Source organism: Bombina bombina, chromosome 1, assembly GCF_027579735.1.
Source record: "Bombina bombina isolate aBomBom1 chromosome 1, aBomBom1.pri, whole genome shotgun sequence".
NCBI classification, from domain to species: domain Eukaryota; kingdom Metazoa; phylum Chordata; class Amphibia; order Anura; family Bombinatoridae; genus Bombina; species Bombina bombina.
The window spans coordinates 564601817-564626256 of NC_069499.1; the positions used below are offsets into that span (position 1 = coordinate 564601817).

Consider the following 24440-nt stretch of genomic DNA (forward strand, 5'->3'; position numbering starts at 1 on the left):
CTGCCACCAAACCTATGTTTCTGTTTCTATTTATGGCTATGGTTTTTTAAACAGAGATGCAAAATGCAAAAAAATAAATAATTTAAATTGCAAAATTGTACAATAAATAATAAGATATCTGCCATTACACTAAACTAGAGTTTTATGACAAAGCATTGCAATTCCTATCATATGTTAGGGAAAAAGAGCAGAAACTTTTGTCTCTTGCAGTGCAGAAAGTAAAGAAAAAATATTTTTCTCAATAAAATAATTATATAAAAGAAACTGCAATCAGAAGTGAATCAGATGTCAGGTGGTGAACTGTACTGCATTTAAATTATCCAGGAAGCATTTGGTCAGAAGATGAAAGGTAATTAGATAATTTGAGGATTATAATTTTCTTTATTTGTAAAATACCTTAGTATTCCAAAGCACAATTTAGGGTGTATAATACAAATGTAAAACACCAATGCACATATGAAATGATTTGAATGTCCTGCTCTTACAAGAGCTTACAGTTTAAAAGTGCATTACATTCAGTATATTATTCCACATAAAATGCTTCAATGTATTTTATTTTGCCTGCTGCGCCTGTAATTTAACTCTGAAATCGTGGGCCTGCGGGTTTCAGACGTTCACGCTACCTTACTCTACTCTGTGATAGCTTGGTCAGCATAAAGATATTTTTTCTTGGTCCCTAATCCACAACAAATATTGTAGGAACCTACAGGCAAAAACAAAAATATGGTGAATGACGGGGGAGGTCAGGCTATTCTGTAGGGTGGTAGGTCAATCAAGGGGTTACAACAGTTAAGTCAGACGTAAGTGGATCAGTATTTTTCTTGTGCTGCACGCAATAAAAAAAACCTTGCAAGTCAAATGGGATAATGTGGTAGGTGTGTGGACCTGGGGTTAAGACAAAGGGGCATATTTATCAATGTCTTAACAAGGGGCATCAAACAAGACCGCTGCTCCATAACTTGTCCGCCTGCTCTGAGGCCTCAGACAAAAAATAACCCGATCGAATACGATCGGGTTGATTGACACCCCCTGCTAGCGGCCGATTGGCCGCGAATCTGCAGGGGGCGACATTGCAACATCAGTTCACAAGAACTGCTGGTGCAATGATAAATGTAGACAGCGTATGCTGTCCGCATTTATCGATGTTCGGCAGACATGATACGCTACTTTGTATCATGTCCGCTAGGCACATTGATAAATATGCCCCAAAGAATATTTAGAATAGAATTTTGTATAAACATGAAAGGGCTTGGATAGAACAATTACTAACTAGGGATGGGCGAATGTGTTTATATTAGAATTCGAATCTTACAATGAATGTTATTGTAGAAATTCGATTTACATAATTGAATGTTGATAAGAATGAATATTCAGAAAAATTCTATTATCGAATGTTATTTACAGTTTTCAAATGTGACATTCAAATTCAAATATTACATTTATAAAAAACATTGTATTAGACTAGAAATACTATTCCGAATTCGAATGTGACATTCAAATTTGAATGTGACATTCGAATTCAAATATTAAATTTATACAACACAGTATTAGACTAGAAATACTATTTCGAATTTGAATGTGACATTTGAATTTGAATGTGACATTCAAATTCGAAAATTACATTTATAAAACACAGTACTAGACTAGAAATACTATTCCGAATTCGAAATTCGAATTCGAAAAAATTATATTATCAAATGTTATTTACAGTTTTCAAATGTGACATTCAAATTCAAATATTACATTTATAAAAAACATAGTATTAGACTAGAAATACTATTCCGAATTCGAATGTGACATTCAAATTCGAATGTGACATTCAAATTCAAATATTACATTTATACAACACAGTTGTAGACTAGAAATACTATTTCGAATTTGAATGTGACATTTGACTTCGAATGTGACATTCAAATTCGAAAATTACATTTATAAAACACAGTATTAGACTAGAAATACTATTTCGAATTTGAATGTGACATTTGAATTCGAATGTGACATTCAAATTCGACTATTACATTTCAAAATTGAATGTGATATAAAATACATAGCTAAACATTCTATTATTCCAACAAATATTTTCGAATGTTATTGAAAAATTCGAAAGCGAAAATTCAAAAATAAATGTTAGAATGCAAAATAAACATTTGAAATTCGATTTGAACGAACAAATGTATCAAAATTTGTTTTAAATTTCAAATTTTTAGAAACATTCACCCATCCCTATTACTGACCAAGGATTCTGATATTGGTAACTTGATAGAATCTGTAAGTGATGGAAAAAAACTGCCAGGCAAAGTTTGGGAAGCACTCTGTTATAACGTTTACTTGGGGGTGAACAAATAAGAATAAGGATATTTTTCTCTTATCAGTGTAGAATGATACTGGACCCACATTAGATAATTATTTTCCAGGTATAGATTAACAATTGAGGCAATAAAGCTTTTGTTCTGCTTTAACATAACAGGTGGTAATAGGTGAGACAAAGTGGTACCAAAAATGACATACTTTGAGAGTAGATGGAAAAGTGAGTCTAGGATCCGAGATAGACACAGTTTGCTGCTGGGCAACAGCTTTGATTAGAAATTGTTTATTAGCTTTGGAAGTTTGTTAAAGGGACAGTAAAAACATTGATATTTTTGCATAATGAAAACACTTTGCAATATATTTCATTATTTATTTTTGCACCTTTTTCATGTAATTTAACTATAAAAATTGAGCAATTTCTAATTCTCAGACCTTGAAATAAATGCCCCAGACTGACATCACAAGGCTAACCCTGCAACAAATATTTCCCTAATTGGATTAAACTGATAACAACTGCAAATAAAAATTCATTTTATACTAACTTTACAACAGTAACTAGCCTTGTTGTCGCCCCGATTGGCTCTTCCAAATAAGGCAAATGGTGGGAGGAGTTTGACTATTGGAAAATAATTACAGTAAAAAGAATGTTAATTGTTTTCAAAACAATAAGACTTGGATGATATGTAATTATATAGCAACACAACAGACATGTCTTGTAATAACAAGGTGTTCCTTTAATAAACTTCAGTCAAACACTAATAATTATTGATTATAGGGGCTAACATATTCCCTTGGGGAATAGAAAGCAGGTAAGGAAGACTTGGAATGTCTGCATAAGTGGTATAATTGGGTAAGAGGAAAAAATCTAAAAAACCCCCAAAAAAATAGGGGCCTATTTATCAAGCTTGCCCCGTGTTTCTGGCGAGCCTTCAGGCTCGCCAGAAACACAAGTTATGAAGCAGCGGTCTAAAGACCGCTGCTCCATAACCTGACCTCCTGCTCTGATGCGGTGGACAGACATCGCCGGAAATCAACCTGATCCAATACGATCGGGTTTACACCCCCTGCTAGCGGCCGATTGGCCGCGAATCTGCAGGGGGCGGCGTTGCACCAGCAGTTCACCAGAACTACTGGTGCAATGATAAATGCCAACAGCGTATACTGTCGGCATTTATCGATGGGCGGCGGACATGATCCACAATATTGGATCATGTCCGCTCGCACCTTCTTAAATATGCCCCCTTGGCTATAATAACAATACATCAGGGGAAATAGATTGAAAACCTTATTTCACTTTCTGAGATCTTTAATGGACTTAAATAAAGAGGTAATGGACAATAAATTTCAAGGCGCAGTGGACTGGGTGGCACTTGATGTGGTTTTTGTTGGCAGTTTCTGAGAGATTGAGGGCAAAGAGCATTTGCATATAAATGAGGGACTGCATTGTGTATAAAAAGGATTAAATGAGGTGTATATTTTAAAGGGCTGCGTCATCTTTCATTGACAGTCCTAGGAAGAACAGAGTTTATAGAGAAAAGTGATACACTCAAATGAGGAAAGTGGTAAGAAAAAAAGAGACAGGGATTTTTAATTTCACTAGGGTTATTATATAAAAGAGCAATGGTTTTATAGCAACATTAAAGTGAGCACAAGTTGCTGAGAATGACAGGAAGCACATGACAGGAAGTGGTTCATGTAAATGTGCAAATCAGAGCTTTGAGATGCATTGTAATTATACCTCCTGAACTAGCTTTTATCTTATGTGCATGACGTTCAACTTCAGTTTGCTCAGGCTTCTATTCACAATGAGATTAAAAGATTTTTTTTTTCTTTTCAGAAAATGTCCATTTATACAAAACTGCATTTTAAATAAATGAATCAATGTTGTGGATTTTTTCTTTTGTCCTGCAATAAAATGCCCCACATACAGTACATTTTTAACTGTCCTCAGATTTGTGTATAAATGTGATCTCATGAAGATCCTGCTGGTTTTCAGAAAAAAATTAGCTTATGTTTTTGGGAAAGTCAAGAATATAACTAAAGCCCAATACAAATATAATGGAAATAACAAAATGGGGTTTCTTCTTGGTTGTTGCTGGAAGTTTTTAGTTTATTTTTCATTCATTAAACATGGGGTTTGCAACAGTGGTGGTGGCATCTTGGAACAAGGGATTGTTAACCTGCAAAAAAAGAAAAAGAAAATTTATAAAATAAATTTAAAATAAAGATACCAAGAGAATGAAGAAAATTTGATAATAGGAGTAAATTAGAAAGTTGATTAAAATTTCATGCTCTATCATGAATCAAGAAAGAAAATTTTTTGGGTTCAGTGTCCCTTTAAGTAACATTTATAAAAAACTGAAAACCTTATAATATTGCAAAGTATTACACTTCCACCACCTGGCCACATTATAATGCCCTCTGGCTACTTTATAATGCCACCTATCAATCATTGTCAATAAAAGGAAAATATTTTTTTTAAAAAATGTACTTTAAATAATGTGTATTAATACAAGTTTAGAGAAAAAGCACCTTTCTTTGCTACTGAGACCTGTTGTATTTACATATAATTCTTCTTTATATTAATCAGAAACGTACCTCTTTTCCTTTGGATTTCATTCGTTCTTCCTCAAATCTCTTGTATTCTTTTCGATCTATTGCTTCCATCACACCTTTCCAAATGAGGAGAGCAATTATTCCAGAAAGGATTACTCCAGCAATGGTTCCCCCTACTATCGCAATGACATTTGGTGCTTCAGGGCATTCTTTAGTGGGAGAAAAAGAAAGAAAATGAATTGTGATCTCAATTGGTAAGATGGCGAAGGACAATGCCATTAAGGAAGTTGTTTACAAAATGTAAACATGAGTTAAAGGTTAAATAAATTGAAACTTGTTAGAATATATATATAAATATATATATATACACACACACATACATTTGCATGCAAAGATTAGTGTTCAATTAGAATTGAAATGGTTAAAAACTGCATGTCTGTACACCACTGATTACTAGGAATGAATTCTCACAGGTCTAGTTATAGATTTATACTAGTACAGGGACACATGTTCACAAACATAAAAGGTAGTTTAATTAAGCACAGAAAAAAACTTTCTGTGGGAGCTAGCTGAACAAATCCCTTGCGCTGAGTTTTATGCTTATGGTTTCTGTAATTAAAGGGATATTTTACTGTAAAATTGTATTTCCTTTAGTATTTTCCCAAATATTCATTTTACCTTTAGGGTGTATTAAATTGTGAGGAAATATCAACTTTAACTTTATTTTGTTAGTTGAAATTGCGACTTTTCCTGTTTAAATCTCTTCGTATACTGAAAATTTCAGTAACTGAGTATTAAATATGGAAAAGCTATTGGCTATATATTACAAGTGAAGCAGTAGTAGCTCCCACTCGCGCATTAACTCCGTTGTGCACGCACAAAAAGCAAAAGTACGAATATTACTCCCGCGTTAACTTATTACCCATAGACTTCAATGGAGCGCAGAAAGTGGATAAAACCCTAACACCCAACAAGTCTCACAAACCCAATTGCGTTTTCTCAAGTGCGCTAACCCGATATGAAATATGAATATTTCACATTCCAATGTTCTTCACATGGCAGAATATGTTCTATTTATTCTTAAATACATATTTCTATATACTGTATGATGTTGGTTTTTATAAAATATATATCTATATATATATATATAGATGATTATATATATATATATATATATATATATATATATATATATATATATATATATATATATATATATAGGAATGTCTATTTAAAAATACTTAGAACATATTCCCCTATGTGAAAAACATTGGAATTTGAAATATTTACAGTAAATACACAAGTAAACACTTTATTAAATATGAATATTGCATAAATATGCTTTCTTTCCTAAGATATGGAGAGTCCACGATGTCATTCAATTAATAGTGGGAATATCACTCCTGGCCAGCAGGAGGAGGCAAAGAGCACCCCAGCAAAGCTGTTAAAGGGTCACTGAACCAAAAATAAAATATTTGTGATTCAGATAGAGAATGCAATTTTAAGCAACTTTCTAATTTACTACTATTTATCAAATTTTCTTCATTCTCTTGGTATCTTTATTTGAAAAGCAAGAATGTAAGTTTAGATGCCGGTCCATTTTTGGTGAACAACCTGAGTTGTTCTTGCTGATTGGTGGATAAATTCACCCAACAATAAACAAGTGCTGTCCAGGGTTCTGAACCAAAAAATAGCTTAGATGCCTTCTTTTTCAAATAAAGATAGCAAGAGAACGAAGAAAAATTGATCATAGAAGAAAATTAGAAAGTTGCTTAAAATTGCATGCTCTATCTGAATCATGAAACAAAAAATTTGGGTTCAGTGTCGATTTAAGTGTCACTCCCCTGCCCATAATCCCCAGTCCTTCTCTTTGCCTCTGTCAATGGAGGAGGTGAAGTTTTGGTGTCTGAAGAAAATTGGATTTCTTTCACTACAAGCAAGATTTTTGGGTCTAGCTGTAGTCCACGTTAATCTCTTCAGTAAAGTAATGGTGGCTTTAAAGGGGCAGTAAACTAAAAACTAATGTTATATAATTCTGCACATAGTGCAGAATTATTTAACATTAGCTTACCGGCACATTTATACTATAAAGTATTTCAGAGAAATTGTATCAAAAACCTCCTTTTACCAGAACGCCGCTCCTTGCTCCACTGAGCGGGTCTGGTTTTTCATCACGGCAACACTGTTTAGTCACAGTGTGCCCGGTCGCACCATTAAAATGAATGTAGCTCACTCCCACTACTAGACCAGAGCGGGAGCGAGCTACATTAATTTTAACGGCGCGGCTGGGCACACTGTGACTAGACAGTGTTGCCACGATGCGCTGTGTAAAAACCAGACCCGCTCAGTAGAGCAAGGAGTGGCGTTCTGGTAAAAGGAGGTTTTAGATACAATTTCTCTGAAATACTTTAAAGTACAAATGTGCCGGTAAGCTAATGTTATATAATTCTGCACTATATGCAGAATTATATAACATTAGTTTGTAAGTTTACTTCCCCTTTAAAGCAGTTAGAAAGTTGTGAGGTAGTCCTTGCTTTGTTTCCTAACACATTGCTGCCATGGTATATAAAGTAGAGTAGGTTTACTTTCACCTAGATTACGAGTTTTGCATTAGAGGCTGTGCGGTGCTAACAAGCAGTTTTCCCTCACCGCTCACTTACCTACAGACTGGTATTACGAGTTTTCAGAAACCCATCGTTAAAAGACAAGAAGTGAGCTTTGAGCAAAATTTTGCTCATTACTGCACTCCAATTCCAGCGCTGCTTAAGTCAGTGGTGAGCTGGTGTAACGTGCTCATGTACGATTTCCCCATAGGAATTAACAGGGAGAGCCACCTGAAAAAAAGCCTAACAACTGCAAAAAAAGCAGCGTAAAACTCCCTAACGCAGCCCCATTGATTCCTATTGGGAAATAAAAGTTATGTCTATACCTAACACCCTAACATGAACCCAGAGTCTAAACACCCCTAAGCATACACTTATTAACCCCTAATCTGCCAGCCCAAACATTGCCGCCACCTACCTACATTTATTAACCCGTAATCTGCCGTCCCCAACGTCGCCGACACTATATTAAAGTTATTAACCTCTAAACCTAAGTCTAACCCTAAACCTAACACCCCCTAGCTTAAATATAATTTAAATAAATCTAAATAAATATTCCTATCATTAACTAAATTATTCCTATTTAAAACGAAATACTTACCTATAAAATAAACCCTAAGATAGCTACAATATAACTAATAGTTACATTGTAGCCAGCTTAGGATTTATTTTTATTTTACAGGCAAGTTTGTATTTATTTTAACTAGGTAGAATAGTTACTAAATAGTTATTAACTATTTAATAACTACCTAGCTAAAATAAATACAAAAGTACCTGTAAAATAAAACCTAACCTAAGTTACACTAACACCTAACACTACACTACAATTAAATAAATTCCCTACATTAAATACAATTACCTAAATTAAATTAACTAAAGTACAAAAAAAACAAACACTAAATTACAGAAAATAATAAACAAATTACAGAAATTTAAACTAATTACACCTAATCTAATAAACACTAAATTACAGAAAATAATAAACAAATTACAGAAATTTAAACTAATTACACCTAATCTAATAGCCCTATTAAAATAAAAAAGCCCCCCCCCCCAAAATAAAAAAAAAACCCTAGCCTAAACTAAACTACCAATAGCCTTTAAAAGGGCCTTTTGCGGGGCATTGTCCCAAAGTAATCAGCTATTTTACCTGTAAAAAAACACACAAACAACCCCCCCAACAGTAAAACCAACCACCCACACAACCAACCCCCCAAATAAAATACTATCTAAAAAAAAACCTAAGCTCCCCATTGCCCTGAAAAGGGCATTTGAATGGGCATTGCCCTTAAAAGGGCAGTTAGCTCTTTTGCCGCTCAAACCCTAATCTAAAAAATAAAACCCTCTGAAGATCGACTTACCGGGAGACGTCTTCATCCAAGCCGGACGAAGTGGTCCTCCAGACGGGCAGAAGTCTATATCCAAGCCGGGCGAAGTGGTCCTCCAGACGGGCAGAAGTCTTCATCCAGACGGCATCTTCTATCTTCATCCATCTGGCGCGGAGCGGGTCCATCTTCAAGACATCCGACGCAGAGCATCCTCTTCATCCGACGACTAAAACAGAATGAAGGTACCGACATCGTCCAAGATGGCGTCCCTTAGATTCCGATTGGCTGATAGAATTCTATCAGCCAATCGGAATTAAGGTAGAAAAAATCCTATTGGCTGATGCAATCAGCCAATAGGATTGAAGTTCAATCCTATTTGCTGATCCAATCAGCCAATAGGATTGAGCTCACATTCTATTGGCTGTTCCAATCAGCCAATAGAATGCAAGCTCAATCCTATTGGCTTATTGCATCAGCAAATAGGATTTTTTCTACCTTAATTCCGATTGGCTGATCAACCAATCGAAATCTAAGGGATGCCATCTTGGATGACGTCACTTAAAGGTACCTTCATTCTGTTTTAGTCGTCGGATGAAGAGGATGCTCCGCGTCGGATGTCTTGAAGATGGACCCGCTCCGCGCCGGATGGATGAAGATAGAAGATGCCGTCTGGATGAAGACTTCTGCCCATCTGGAGGACCACTTCGCCCGGCTTGGATGAAGACGTCTCCCGGTAAGTCGATCTTCAGGGGGTTAGTGTTAGGTTTTTTTAAGGGTGTATTGGGTGGGTTTTATTTTTTAGATTAGGGTTTGAGCGGCAAAAGAGCTAACTACCCTTTTAAGGGCAATGCCCATCCAAATGCCCTTTTCAGGGCAATGTGGAGCTTAGGTTTTTTTAGATAGTATTTTATTTGGGGGGTTGGTTGTGTGGGTGGTGGGTTTTACTGTTGGGGGGGTTGTTTGTAATTTTTTTTACAGGTAAAAGAGCTGATTACTATGGGGCAATGCCCTGCAAAAGGCCCTTTTAAGGGCTATTGTTAGTTTAGTTTAGGCTAGAGGTTTTTTATTTTGGGGGGGCTTTTTTATTTTAATAGGGCTATTAGATTAGGTGTAATTAATTTAAATTTCTGTAATTTGTTTATTATTTTCTGTAATTTAGTGTTTATTTGTTTTTGTACTTAAGCTAATTTAATTTAATTTAATTTAGGTAATTGCATTTAATTTAGTTAATTTATTTAATTATAGTGTAGTGTTAGGTGTTAGTGTAACTTAGGTTAGGTTTTATTTTACAGGTACTTTTGTATTTTTTTTAGCTAGGTAGTTATTAAATAGTTAATAACTATTTAATAACTATTCTACCTAGTTAAAATAAATACAAACTTGCCTGTAAAATAAAAATAAATCCTAAACTGGCTACAATGTAACTATTAGTTATATTGTAGCTAGCTTAGGGTTTATTTTATAGGTATTTAGTTTTAAATAGGAATAATTTAGTTAATGATAGGAATATTTATTTAGATTTATTTAAATGATATTTAAGTTAGGGGGTGTTTGGTTTAGGGTTTGACAGGTTTAGGGGTTATATAGACAAGAAAGGAGACAATGGCACTACTCAATTTATTGGTGTGTTTTAACGTTCCCCTACTAATTCATAGAGTGGTGAGTATACTTGGTATTAGTATACTCCAATATAATATGTCTGATAGGGATAGGTGCTTGTACCTATAGGCAAACTTATACAGAAAATCAGTAAGAAACTGACAAAGGGTACAAATGTAGCACTCTGTGAACGTATTAGTATAACACAGGAGGTGAAAGAAAAAGAAAAATTAAAATATAACTTTTACTAGATCAAGTTAAAAACAGGGGATTTACAAACAATTTAAAAAAATTGAAAATTTGGATCCACTACCTATTGGCCAGGTAATGCCATTATTCCATTGTCATTTAAATAAGGTAGTGAATCAACAAATTAAGTTAAAAACAACAAGTAAGGAAGAACGGGGGGACGCCACTGATGCGTTTCGCCGTGGTGGCTGTATCAAAGGGCAGTCTCACAATGTCTTCGTGAGATTTAAATACCCTTGAGTGTTAGCAGATTGGCTGTTAGAGAGGGCCTTGGTTGTATCAATGTATTTGATTGGTCATGGCAGTGGGTGTGTAATGGAAGATACATATTGATTGGTTCATTTACCGCAGTCATTAATTTCTGTTTGTGTTAATAATATTATTATCTGCTTAAGTTTGACAATATTATTTAGCTGGCCGCGTGGTCTTATTATGCCTAATAAGAAATAGTACAAGTATCACATATTTGTTTATGTATAATGGTTAATTGATTACGTTGGTCGCCATCATAGCCTTTCTATTATTGGTTGCCGAATTCGTCAATCATGGTAAGCCAAATTGTGAAGATAGAGACACGAGTGGTGATTGGTCTAACAGAGCTCTCTATCTAGCGTTCGTGTCTTGTTGTTCATACCTACGTCATCTTTACTCTGTGGCTTCGCTATCACGCTCTCATATCATGTTATTGGATAACGGACCTGTCCATCATTGTGTTACTCGGGACTCATTCTGTATTGATATCCCGCTCCTATTTAATAGCTATGATGAATTGGTAATCGTGTTTATTGTGGATTATATGTATTGCATATTGATTTTTTTGTACATCATATACTGATTTGAATTTTCTACTTGAGATTGCGATGTTCGTAGTTACTAGTATCCATCATCTTGTCTAATTTAAAGCATACCATGAGTTTGCTTGTCATTTTATTTATATTACATATCTCCCTATTATATATTCAGAGATTTCCTACTTTCTGGTAACTGATATCTAACATAAATCTGGTGAAAAAGTGAAAAATAAAATACAATAAATTAAAAGAAAAACGTGAAATTATGTGTGTTGTGTGTCTAACTGTCATTAAATAAATAAAAATAAAAATAATAAAAATGAGTGAAAATATTTTGAATATTAAATTGTGCTACTTGAAATAATGTGTGATTTATAAAACTATTGAGTCAGTGTGTAACTTAAATAATAATAAATAAATAGAACATTTATTAGAGAACATTTTTTCATATGCAGTGCTGAACATATTGTGAAAGTGTACATAACATTAAGTGCTAAAAATATTGTGACCATATAAATTAAATTCTGGTCAGTGATTAGAGCAATACTAAATAGAATTGCATAATGGTGCTAAGGACTTAATAATACTTGGTGTTAAAATTGTGAAAATAGGATCCATCTATGAAACATATGTGTATTGTAAGGGTGTATATATAGTTCCACATAGTGATATACCCATGTAAAATAATTAAGTTGACATTAAATTAGTTCAACCTCTTAAATATAGTATGGTACATTTGTATAAGGATTTTATGATTTTAATCCATTGAAATGTTGACTAAAAATATCCTTCTATAGTTCTGTGTGATGCTCTTATTTGGGCAAAAATACATAATAGTTATTGTTCTCATTAAGACCATATGGATTCACAGAATTAAGCATATAAATCCATTTGCATTCTGCCTGAAGTAATGCATCTTCTAGGTCTCCTCCTCTAATCCCTAATGATATTTTTTCTAGGCCAAAGAAAGATAGAAAATCTGTATTAGAATCGTGTTTATGCAGAAAATGTTTGGCTATCTGTGTGATTTTTTTGCCTTTTTTTAAGGTCTGATTCAGCATTTCTTAAATTACACATATGTTCGCCCACCCTCTTTTTGAGTAGGCGTGAGGTCATACCTACATAGTTTAATTTACAACTACATTGTAGTACATATATCACACTTGCAGTGGTACATGTGATATGTTGTTTGATGTAGTGTGTTTTTCCAAATCTGTCTTTGATTTGTTCAATCTGAAAAGTATTTGGACAGTACGTGCAATTTCGGCATGGATAGTTGCCAGGATATGAAATTTTAGCCTTCTTCCTTACAAAGTGACTTTGGACCAATCTGTCCTTTAGATTCCTAGACCTCCGATAGCAGATAGAAATTCTATCTCCAAGACTTTCACTCAAATCCGGGTCATTCTGAAGAATATACCATGATTTTTGTATGATGTGTGTTACATCCTTAATCTGTGAGTTGAATGTGGTTATTAGTCTTGTTTTGTTATCCTTTCTCTTAGGTTTGGGAAATAAAAGATCTTGTCTTGGGGTGTGTAAGGCTCTATATTTGGCTTTTTTCAGGCTTCTATTACTGTAGCCTCTCGCTTTCAATCTGGTTTCCAATTCCTTTGCTCTAATTTTGAATATTGAATCTGAAGAACAGTTTCTACGTGTTCTTAAAAATTCACCTACTGGTAACTATCTGAGAGTACTTTGGGTATGAGCACTGCTGTGATGTAGAATAGAATTTGTTGCAGTTTGTTTCCGAAACAGATCAGTTGTCAGATTGCCACTCTCATCTTTGGTTATTTTTAAATCCAGAAAGTTTACCTCTACTTGACTGCATTCATATGTTAATTTGACATTGATGTTATTATCATTCAGTTTGATCAAAAATATGTATCTTCCATTACACACCCACTGCCATGACCAATCAAATACATTGATACAACCAAGGCCCTCTCTAACAGTCAATCTGCTAACACTCAAGGGTATTTAAATCTCACAAAGACATTGTGAGACTGCCCTTTGATACAGCCACCACGGCGAAACGCGTCAGTGGCGTCCCCCCGTTCTTCCTTACTTGTTGTTTTTAACTTAATTTGTTGATTCACTACCTTATTTAAATGACAAACCTAAGAGAAAGGATAACAAAACAAGACTAATAACCACATTCAACTCACAGATTAAGGATGTAACACACATCATACAAAAATCGTGGTATATTCTTCAGAATGACCCGGATTTGAGTGAAAGTCTTGGAGATAGAATTTCTATCTGCTATCGGAGGTCTAGGAATCTAAAGGACAGATTGGTCCAAAGTCACTTTGTAAGGAAGAAGGCTAAAATTTCATATCCTGGCAACTATCCATGCCGAAATTGCACGTACTGTCCAAATACTTTTCAGATTGAACAAATCAAAGACAGATTTGGAAAAACACACTACATCAAACAACATATCACATGTACCACTGCAAGTGTGATATATGTACTACAATGTAGTTGTAAATTAAACTATGTAGGTATGACCTCACGCCTACTCAAAAAGAGGGTGGGCGAACATATGTGTAATATAAGAAATGCTGAATCAGACCTTAAAAAAGGCAAAAAAATCACACAGATAGCCAAACATTTTCTGCATAAACACGATTCTAATACAGATTTTCTATCTTTCTTTGGCCTAGAAAAAATATCATTAGGAATTAGAGGAGGAGACCTAGAAGATGCATTACTTCAGGCAGAATGCAAATGGATTTATATGCTTAATTCTGTGAATCCATATGGTCTTAATGAGAACAATAACTATTATGTATTTTTGCCCAAATAAGAGCATCACACAGAACTATAGAAGGATATTTTTAGTCAACATTTCAATGGATTAAAATCATAAAATCCTTATACAAATGTACCATACTATATTTAAGAGGTTGAACTAATTTAATGTCAACTTAATTATTTTACATGGGTATATCACTATGTGGAACTATATATACACCCTTACAATACACATATGTTTCATAGATGGATCCTATTTTCACAATTTTAACACCAAGTATTATTAAGTCCTTAGCACCATTATGCAATTCTATTTAGTATTGCTCTAATCACTGACCAGAATTTAATTTATATGGTCACAATATTTTTAGCACTTAATGTTATGTACACTTTCACAATATGTTCAGCACTGCATATGAAAAAATGTTCTCTAATAAATGTTCTATTTATTTATTATTATTTAAGTTACACACTGACTCAATAGTTTTATAAATCACACATCATTTCAAGTAGCACAATTTAATATTCAAAATATTTTCACTCATTTTTATTATTTTTATTTTTATTTATTTAATGACAGTTAGACACACAACACACATAATTTCACGTTTTTCTTTTAATTTATTGTATTTTATTTTTCACTTTTTCACCAGATTTATGTTAGATATCAGTTACCAGAAAGTAGGAAATCTCTGAATATATAATAGGGAGATATGTAATATAAATAAAATGACAAGCAAACTCATGGTATGCTTTAAATTAGACAAGATGATGGATACTAGTAACTACGAACATCGCAATCTCAAGTAGAAAATTCAAATCAGTATATGATGTACAAAAAAATCAATATGCAATACATATAATCCACAATAAACACGATTACCAATTCATCATAGTTATTAAATAGGAGCGGGATATCAATACAGAATGAGTCCCGAGTGACACAATGATGGACAGGTCCGTTATCCAATAACATGATATGAGAGCGTGATAGCGAAGCCACAGAGTAAAGATGACGTAGGTATGAACAACAAGACACGAACGCTAGATAGAGAGCTCTGTTAGACCAATCACCACTCGTGTCTCTATCTTCACAATTTGGCTTACCATGATTGACAAATTCGGCAACCAATAATAGAAAGGCTATGATGGCGACCAACGTAATCAATTAACCATTATACATAAACAAATATGTGATACTTGTACTATTTCTTATTAGGCATAATAAGACCACGCGGCCAGCTAAATAATATTGTCAAACTTAAGCAGATAATAATATTATTAACACAAACAGAAATTAATGACTGTGGTAAATGAACCAATCAATATGTATCTTCCATTGCACACCCACTGCCATGACCAATCAAATACATTGATACAACCAAGGCCCTCTCTAACAGCCAATCTGCTAACACTCAAGGGTATTTAAATCTCACGAAGACATTGTGAGACTGCCCTTTGATACAGCCACCACGGCGAAACGCGTCAGTGGCGTCCCCCCGTTCTTCCTTACTTGTTGTTTTTAACTTAATTTGTTGATTCACTACCTTATTTAAATGACAATGGAATAATGGTATAAAAATCTTGTTGCCGCATTAGCGGTGTCTAGTGCAAGCTATCTAGCAATACTAGCTAGACAAAAAACTTTGATTACTCATAGGTAATATAAACATTGGACTAGACTTATCTAAATCCATATATTACCAAAGATATTTATAAAGCAATAGTGGTAAATAGGTAAAGTCTACCTTATTCACAGTATTACTAGTGGTACCAATAAGGCAATATTTACATAAAGGTCCAATCTCCTCGAACCTAGATACTAACCAGTGATATTTAATGAACGGTTTTAAAAGGTAACCTACTATTAGAGTTTATTAATTGACTCTTTATAATAACACTCATGGAAACATAAGTATAATTTATCACGGTATTAATAGGTAAAACAAGGAGTTTATCAGACTTCTTACTTCCTATAGTACTGCAGGTATTACCATATATACCACTACCAACCTATATACTTATCAGTGATAACAAAAACGGTAATAAAAGGTAACCCAATATTAGAGTTTATCTAACTGACTCTTCACAATAATATTTAAGGAAACCCAAGTACAATTTATTGTGGTATCAACAGGTAATAAATAAGAGTTTCTAAGACTTCCTAGTCTTTTTAGTATTGTGGGTAATACAGTAGTCATCAAAACTCATAAGGCTAGAGTGTTTATTTAAACCCACCCCAATCAGGGGCCATCTTTACCCAGAGTAACATACCAAGGGATAACCCTGTCATTTGATTTATAAAGAGACCATACATTAACCTAACGAGGGTGTTTGTCTCCATTAGCCAGCAGTGACATTACCTGGCCAATAGGTAGTGGATCCAAATTTTCAATTTTTTTAAATTGTTTGTAAATCCCCTGTTTTTAACTTGATCTAGTAAAAGTTATATTTTAATTTTTCTTTTTCTTTCACCTCCTGTGTTATACTAATACGTTCACAGAGTGCTACATTTGTACCCTTTGTCAGTTTCTTACTGATTTTCTGTATAGGTTTAGGGGTTAATAACTTTAATATAGTGGTGGCGACGTTGGGTGCGGCAGATTAGCGGTTAATAAGTGTAGGTAGGTGGCGGCAACATTGGGGACGGCAGATTAGGGTTTAATAAATATAATGTAGGTGTCGGCGATGTTGCGGTCAGCAGATTACAACAGATTAGGGGTTCATACATATAATGTAGGTGGCGGCGGTGTCCGGAGCGGCAGATTAGGGGTTCAAATTTTATTTTAGCGATGTGGGAGGGCCTCAGTTTAGGGGTTAATAGGTAGTTTATGGGTGTTAGTGTACTTTTTAGCACTTTAGTTATGAGTTTTATGTTACGGCGTTGTACCATAAAACTCTTAACTACTGACTTTTAAATGCGTTAGGACTCTTGACGGGGGTAGGGTGTACCGCTCACTTTTTGGCCTCCCAGGACAGACTCGTAATATCAGCGCTATGGAAGTCCCATAGAAGAAAGACTTTATGAAGTTTACGTAAGTCGTTTTGCGGTAAGGCCAAAGAAGTGTACGGTACACCTATACCTGCAAGACTCATAATAGCAGCGGGCTTAAAAAAGCAGCATTAGGACCTCTTAACGCTGCTTTTTTAACCTAACGCACAACTCGTAATCTAGCCGTTAGTTCTTTCTTTTTCGACAGGTCTCTGTAAGGAGTATGTATCCTCTCACACCTTGTGAGCTGTCTCCCTGCCGGACAGCTAGATGCAGGTAAGTGCTTTTGTCTTCTAGGTATTGGGGACTGGCACTTAGAAAACATTTCTCTGCATTATTATCTGGGACTTTAAATCCTTAATGTAGGATTTTATTATGGCAGTGGGCAGGCACTTATTTATGTGATTTGGAGACTTGAGGGTTAATTTATTTCATGGTATGGAAGAAGTTAACCTATTTTTCTTTTATGGCTCTTGCTTTATTTAATAATACAGAGGTGCTAATTGAGGGATAAAAACAATGTGGCAGTTTGTTTTTAATTGTTTAGACAGACCGGTTTTTCTATTTCCAAAAACTGCAGTTATTGAGCAGTTTGTTTTACAGTCTGTATGGCCTTCAAGTGAGAAGTCAAAGACTTGTAAACGGCTGTCAATTTTTCTACAGTGGGGCAGGTAGGGCACCTCAGTCTGCTGTGGTGCAGAGGTGCTAATTGAGGATGATTTGTTTGAACGCTAATCCGCTCTTTATAAATTTAAAGCGATAGTGTTTAAATTGTATCATTTAAAGTGACAATGCAAAATTGAAAATTTAAGGTGACAGCAATAAATTTAAATTTTTTATTAGCTTGTCATTTCTTTATTTTGGGGAATTTCTTAGGCTTAGTCATGGAGCAGGAGTCTGCTCCTATGGATAAGTGTTTATTGTGTCTTGAGGCCCAAATTATGTTATCTATACGATTTTGTTCCTCATGTTTAAAAATGACTTTGAAATGTAAAGATAAGCTTTTGTTTCTGAGTCTATCTCTCAGGATGATGCTGTTCATGCTATGCCACAGCTTTCTCCTCAAACGTCCCAAGCCTCTATGGCATCACATATATATTGCCCTGCAGTTCCTCTCAGCCTCCTGGAGGAGTTTATTTGCCTGAAGAAATTGCTGCACAGGTATTTTTTGCAGTATCTGTAGCATTATTTGCTATTCCTTTGCTGGGGAAACGAAAGAGAAAAATTAGACATTCAGGTAGTAAGGTTTCTGTTCCTCTTACTGCTATGCAGGTTGTCCTCCCTCATAAGTCTGATGAGGAGTATATGTCAATAGCCTCTGAGGGTGAAATCTCAGAATCGGACAGTATAATTCCTTCATCTGATACTGAAGAAGTAAACTTCAGATTTATGCTTGAACACCTTTGTGTACTGTTAAAGGAGGTATCGGCTACTATGGACGACTCTGATACTTATGTTGCTGTCAACCCTAAGAAATCTATTAAACTTAACAAATACTATGATGTTCCTTCCTCTGTGGAAGTTTTTTCTTATCTGGACCGTGTGACAGATATTATTACACAGGAATGGGAGAAGCTAGGGATGCCTTTCTCCCCATCTCCTGTCTTTAAAAAGATGTTACCTGTTGCTGACTCCAATAAAGATTCATGGCGCACGGTGCCTAAAGTAGAAGGGGTTATTTCTACTCTGGCTAAGAGAACTACGATCCCTATAGAGGATAGTTGCTCTTTTAAGGATACTATGGACAAAAAGCTGGAAGCTTATTTGAAGAAGATGTATGTTCATTAGGGTCTTCAATGGCAACCTGAAGTTTGTATTGCCACAGTGACAAATGCGGCATCTTATTGGTGCGATGCCTTGTCTGAATCAATTTTAGTAGAGACTCCTTTGGAGGAGATCCAAGATAGGATTAAGGCTCTCAAACTAGCCAATGCCTTAATTTCTAATGCTAACATGCAAGTTATTAGACTGAGAGCCAAGATGTGTGGCTTCACTGTCCTAGCCCGCAGGGCTTTGTTGCTAAAATCTTAGTCAGCAGATATTACCTCTAAGTCCAAGCTTTTGGCGCTTTCTTACAAGGGTAAGACCTTATTTGGGCCCGGTCTGGCCGAAATAATTTCTGATATTACGGGTGGAAAAGGGTCTTTTCTATCACAAGACAAGAAGTAATTTTTGTTCCTATTGTAACTTCAAAGGAAAGTCTTCTTTCCTTCTTCCAAGCAGGAACAGTCCAAGTCTTCTTGGAAAACCAATCAGTCTTGGAATAAGGGGAAGCAATCAAAGAAACCCACAGCTGAGTCTAAGTCAGCATGAAGGGTTTGCCCCCGGTCCGGGATCGGATCAAGTGTGGGGGGGGCAGACTTTCTCTGTTTTATCAAGCTTGGATATGAGATGTCCCAGATCTTTGGGCTGTGGACATAGTATCTCAGGGTTACAAAATAGAATTCAAGACTTTTCCTCCCAGGGGCAGATTCCACCTCTCAAGATTATCTGTAAACCAGATTAAAAGAGAGGCATTCTTGAACTGTGTTCAGGACTTTTCCTCCCTGGGAGTCATAGTTTAAGTTTTAGTAATGGAACAGATTCTAGTATTCTATTCAAATTTGTTTGTGGTTCCCAAAAAAAGAGGAAACTATTCGACCCATTCTAGATCTGTCTCAAGAAATTTCTCAGAGTACCATCCTTCAAAATGGAAACCATTTGTTCCATTCTTCCTTTGGTCCAAGTGGGTCAGTTCATGATGACCAAAGACCTGAAGGATGCGTATCTTCATGTTCCCATCCACAGGGATCATCACAAATTCCTGAGATTCGCTTTTCTAACAAACACTTTCAGTTTGTGGCTCTTCCATTTGGCCTTGCCACAGTTCTCAGAATTTTCTCAAAGGTTCTGGGGGCTCTCTTGACAGTGATCAGGTCTCGGTGAATTGCAGTAGCACCATACCTGGACAACATATTGGTTTAGGTGCCATCTTTTCAACAAGCAAACTCTCATACAGAGATATTGTTGTCTTTTCTACATTCCCACGGATGGAAAGTGAATCTGGAAAAGAGATCCCTTGTTCCAGCTACAAGGGTTGTTTTCTTAGGAACCATAATAGATTCTCTATCTATGAAAATTTTTCTGACGGAGGTCAGAAAATCCAAGATTCTTGCTTCTTGCCTCTCTCTACAGTCTACTGTTCGGCGATCGGTAGCTCAATGTATTGAGGTAATGTGTATGATGTTTGCTTCCAAGGACATCATTCCATTTGCTTGATTCCATTTGAGAGCTCTGCAGTTATGCATGCTCAGGCAATGGAACGTAGACCATTTAGATCTGTCTCAGAGGATAGATATAGACCAGTCGACAAGAGACTCTCTCCCGTGGTGGTTTTCTCGAGAGCATCTGTATCAGGGTACATGCTTCCCGAGACCTTCCTGGGTAATTGTGACCACGGACGCCAGTCTGCTAGGCTGTGGAGCAGTCTGGGACTCATTAAAGGTGCAGGGACTATGGACTCGGGAAGAGTCTACTCTCCCCATAAACATCTTGGAGTTGAGAGCAATTTACAATGCTCTGATGGCTTGGCCTCAGTTGTCCTTAGCCCGGTTTATCAGGTTCCAGTCGGACAATATCACCTCAGTGGCTTACATCAACCACCAGGGAGGAACTCAGAGTTCCTTAGCCATGAAGGAGGTGGCACGGATTATTCAGTGAGCGGAAGCTCACAATTGTTGTCTGTCTGCCATCCACATTCCAGTAGTAGACAACTGGGAAGTGGATTTCCTGATCAGACAGACATTTCATCCAGGGGTGTTCTCCAGGTTAAACCTCAAATGGGGGGTACCGGAGTTGGATCTGATTGCCTCTCAGCAGAATGCCACACTTCCAAAGTACTGTTGAAGGTCAAGAGATCCGCAGGCCTCCCTTATAGATACTCTGATGGTTCCTTGGGATTTTGGTCTAGCATACCTGTTTCCTCCATTTGCACTCCTTCCATGAGTCATTGCTCATATCAAACAGGAGAGAGTGTCAGTAATTCTAATAGCTCCTGCATGGCCTCGCAGGATATGGTATGCAGACCTAGTGAAGATTTCATCTCTGCCACCTTGAAGGCTTCCTCTGAGGAAGGACCTTCTAATTCAGGGTCCATTCCTCCATCCAAATCTCATTTCTCTGAAGCTGACTGCTTGGAGATTGAATGTTTAGTTTTGTCTAAGCATGGATTCGGTCATTGAGCCCATGATCCAGGCTCGCAAGCCTGTTACTCGAAAAATGTACCATAAGGTATGGCGTAAATATTGGTGTGAATCAGAGGGCTTGTCTAAGAGTAGGGTCAGGATTCCTAGAATTTTGTCTTTTCTCCAGGAAGGTTTGGAGAAAGGGTTGTCAGTCAGTTCTCTGAAAGGTCAGATTTCTGCATTATCTATTTTGTTTCACAAGCGTCTGGTGGATGTGCCAGACGTTCAATCTTTTTGTCAGGTCCTGGTCAGAATCAGGCCTGTGTTTAAACCAGTTGCTCCTCCTTGGAGCCTTAATCTTGTTCTTAAAGTTTTGCAGCAGGCTCCGTTTGAGCCAATGCATTCCATAGATATTGGGGCCTATTTATCAAGCCGTCAACTGTGCTGCATTCGCCGGCACCAATACGCTCACCTGACATCACCTAACATCGCGGCCGCGGACCTGAATACGCTCTCCATATTTAACAAAAAAGCTGTCAAAAAGCCAAGCACCAAGTACGGGGCGATGAGCAGCGGACTGTTGTTAGCTAACAGTCATCGATCTCGCTGCTCTTCGGCTTTTTCCCAGCTTTATTTGTATACTGTCACTAAGCACCGCCACTATACTAAACTGTTTATCCCCCTTCCCGCCGCTCCCGGAGCCCACCGCCACTCTAAAATAGTTAATAACCCCTATCCCACCACTCCCCGGTCCTGCCGCAACTAAATAAAGTTATTAACCCCTAAACTGCTGCTCCCGGAGCCCACCGCAACTCTAATAAATGTATTAACCCCTATCCCTCCACTCCCGGAGCCCACCGCCACCTACATTATGTTATTAACCCCTAATCTGCTGCCCCCTATACCGCCGCCACCTACATTATGTTATTAACCCATATCCCGCCGCTCCCGGAGCCCACCGCAACTAAATAAAGTTATTAACCCCTAAACCGCCAGCCGCCCACATCGCCATAAACTAAATTCACCTATTAACCCCTAAACCTAACAACCCGCTAACTTTATATTAAATATTAACTCATCCCTATTTTATAATAAATTTAAACTTACCTTTAAAATTACATTAAACTATATTAAATTAATAATAAATCTTCCCTAACTATTATACTAAACTTACAATAAACTATATTAAATTAATAATTAATCTACCCTAACTATTATACTAAAATTACAATAAACTATATTAAATCAATAATTAATCTACCCTAACTTTTATACTAAAATTACATTAAACTATATTAAATTAATAATTAATCTACCCTAACTTTTATACTAAAATTACATTAAACTACAAATTAAATTAACTATGTTATATATTTAAACACCTAACCCTACTCAAATAATTTAAATCTACGCTAAAAAATTACAAAGTTACAAAAAACTAACAACTAAGTTACAAAAAATAACAAACACTAAGTTACACAAAAAAATAAAAACTAAGTTACAAAAAATAAAAAATAAATGATCAAAGATTTAATCTAATTACACCTAATCTAAGGGCCCTATGAAAATAAAAAAGCCCCCCCCCCAAAAAAAAACCTAACCTACAATAAACTACAAATAGCCCTTAAAGATCTGGACAGCAGCCTCCTGAGAGAATTACAGCTCATTCCACTAGGGCTGTCTCCTCTTCTTGGCTTTCAAAAATGAAGCTTGTGTGGAACAGATTTGCAAGGCTGCAACTTGGTCCTCTCTGCATACTTTTTCCAAATTACCCAAATTTTATACTTTTGCCTCGGCTGAGGCCTTTTTTGGGAGAAAGGTTCTTTAAGCAGTGGTGCCTTCTTTTTAGGTCTGCCTTTCTTGTTCTCCCTCCCTGTTCATTCTGTGTCCTCTAGCTTGGGTATTGGTTCCCACTATTAATTGAATGACATCATGGACTCTCCATATCTTAGGGAAAAAAAACTAAATTTCTGCTTACCTGATAAATTTCTTTCTTTATGCATATGGAGAGTCCACAACCCAACCCTTTATTAAGACAGTTATTTTTTACTAAACCTCAGGCTCCTCTACACCTTTGTGCTATTCCTTTTCCATTTCCCTTTGGTCAAAATACTGGGGATTAAGGGTAGGGGAGTGACACTTAACAGCTTTGCTGTGGTGCTCTTTGCCTCCTCTTGCTGGCCAGGAGTGATATTCCCACTAGTAATTGAATGACGTTGTGCTACTACTACTTGACTGCAAAGGGCTCAAATGCATATATATTGTCATATTATATCTTCTCACCTGCTTCTCTAACCTATCCTTTGGTTATGCTGTTCTTTCACATCTACAAGAACACCTCCCTCTCATTCCCCTATATAGTAATACAGGACCTCATATTCAGTGCTTGGCTATTTCTCATGCAAGCTACACATCGTTACTGCAACTCTACTGAGGATTACGGTTACAGCCTGTCTGTTCTCTCAGCCACTCCTCCCTACTCACTGAACTAGCGGTGACGTCACATGCAGAGTCTCGCCCTTGCTGAGACAGGAGCGCTCCGAGCACGGCACACTAACAAACAAATCTCTCCGTTACTGCTCCAAACAAACATCTAACTGCTTTATCAACCAGAGCGGAGACTTTACTTTGTACTGTATCGGTAAGTTGCGCTAACCGCTGAACCACCAATTATGCAAGGTACATCTATTACTTGAAACGTTTAACCATACAACTCCTAATGAAATGCACAACTGCCTGATCAGTTCAATTTAACTCATTACACGCACTAAATCTTGTTAGGTCGAATACTTACTTTCATATAACTAATTAAAAACGGTTTTACTATCTTTTACATTAATACTTAACTGAGTGTTTTGGCAATTGCTATTTAATTCTTATTACGGTACAGTGGAACAGTACTGAGTAGAGCCTACAGCTCACCTGTCTCAGCTATTGACTAACTGAACCGCATAATAAAGTGAAGTGTACTGGTTGATACTGCAATTTATGCTGCCTCCACTTCACTACTGAAGGATCACACTTTCACCTCTCAACATCACTAAAGCTGCAGTTGAGGTCCTATACTTATGTACCCTTTTATTTGCAGGGAC

The 24440-nt window shown here is 36.3% G+C and overlaps 1 protein-coding gene across 3 annotated transcripts in view; it reads right to left on the minus strand.

Moving 5' to 3' along the window:
- Positions 1 to 361: 361 nt before the first annotated feature.
- The window catches only part of ITGB2 (integrin subunit beta 2), a 408255-nt gene continuing 384176 nt past the window's right edge, over positions 362 to 24440 (minus strand). For all 3 annotated transcript variants that reach the window (XM_053698768.1, XM_053698767.1, XM_053698769.1), the window contains exons 16-17: positions 4906 to 5072; positions 362 to 4487 (exon numbers count right to left, since the gene is read on the minus strand). In XM_053698768.1, coding sequence (XP_053554743.1) covers positions 4425 to 4487; positions 4906 to 5072 — 230 coding nt within the window. In that variant the 3' untranslated portion in view covers positions 362 to 4424. The remainder of the gene's footprint in view (positions 4488 to 4905; positions 5073 to 24440) is intronic.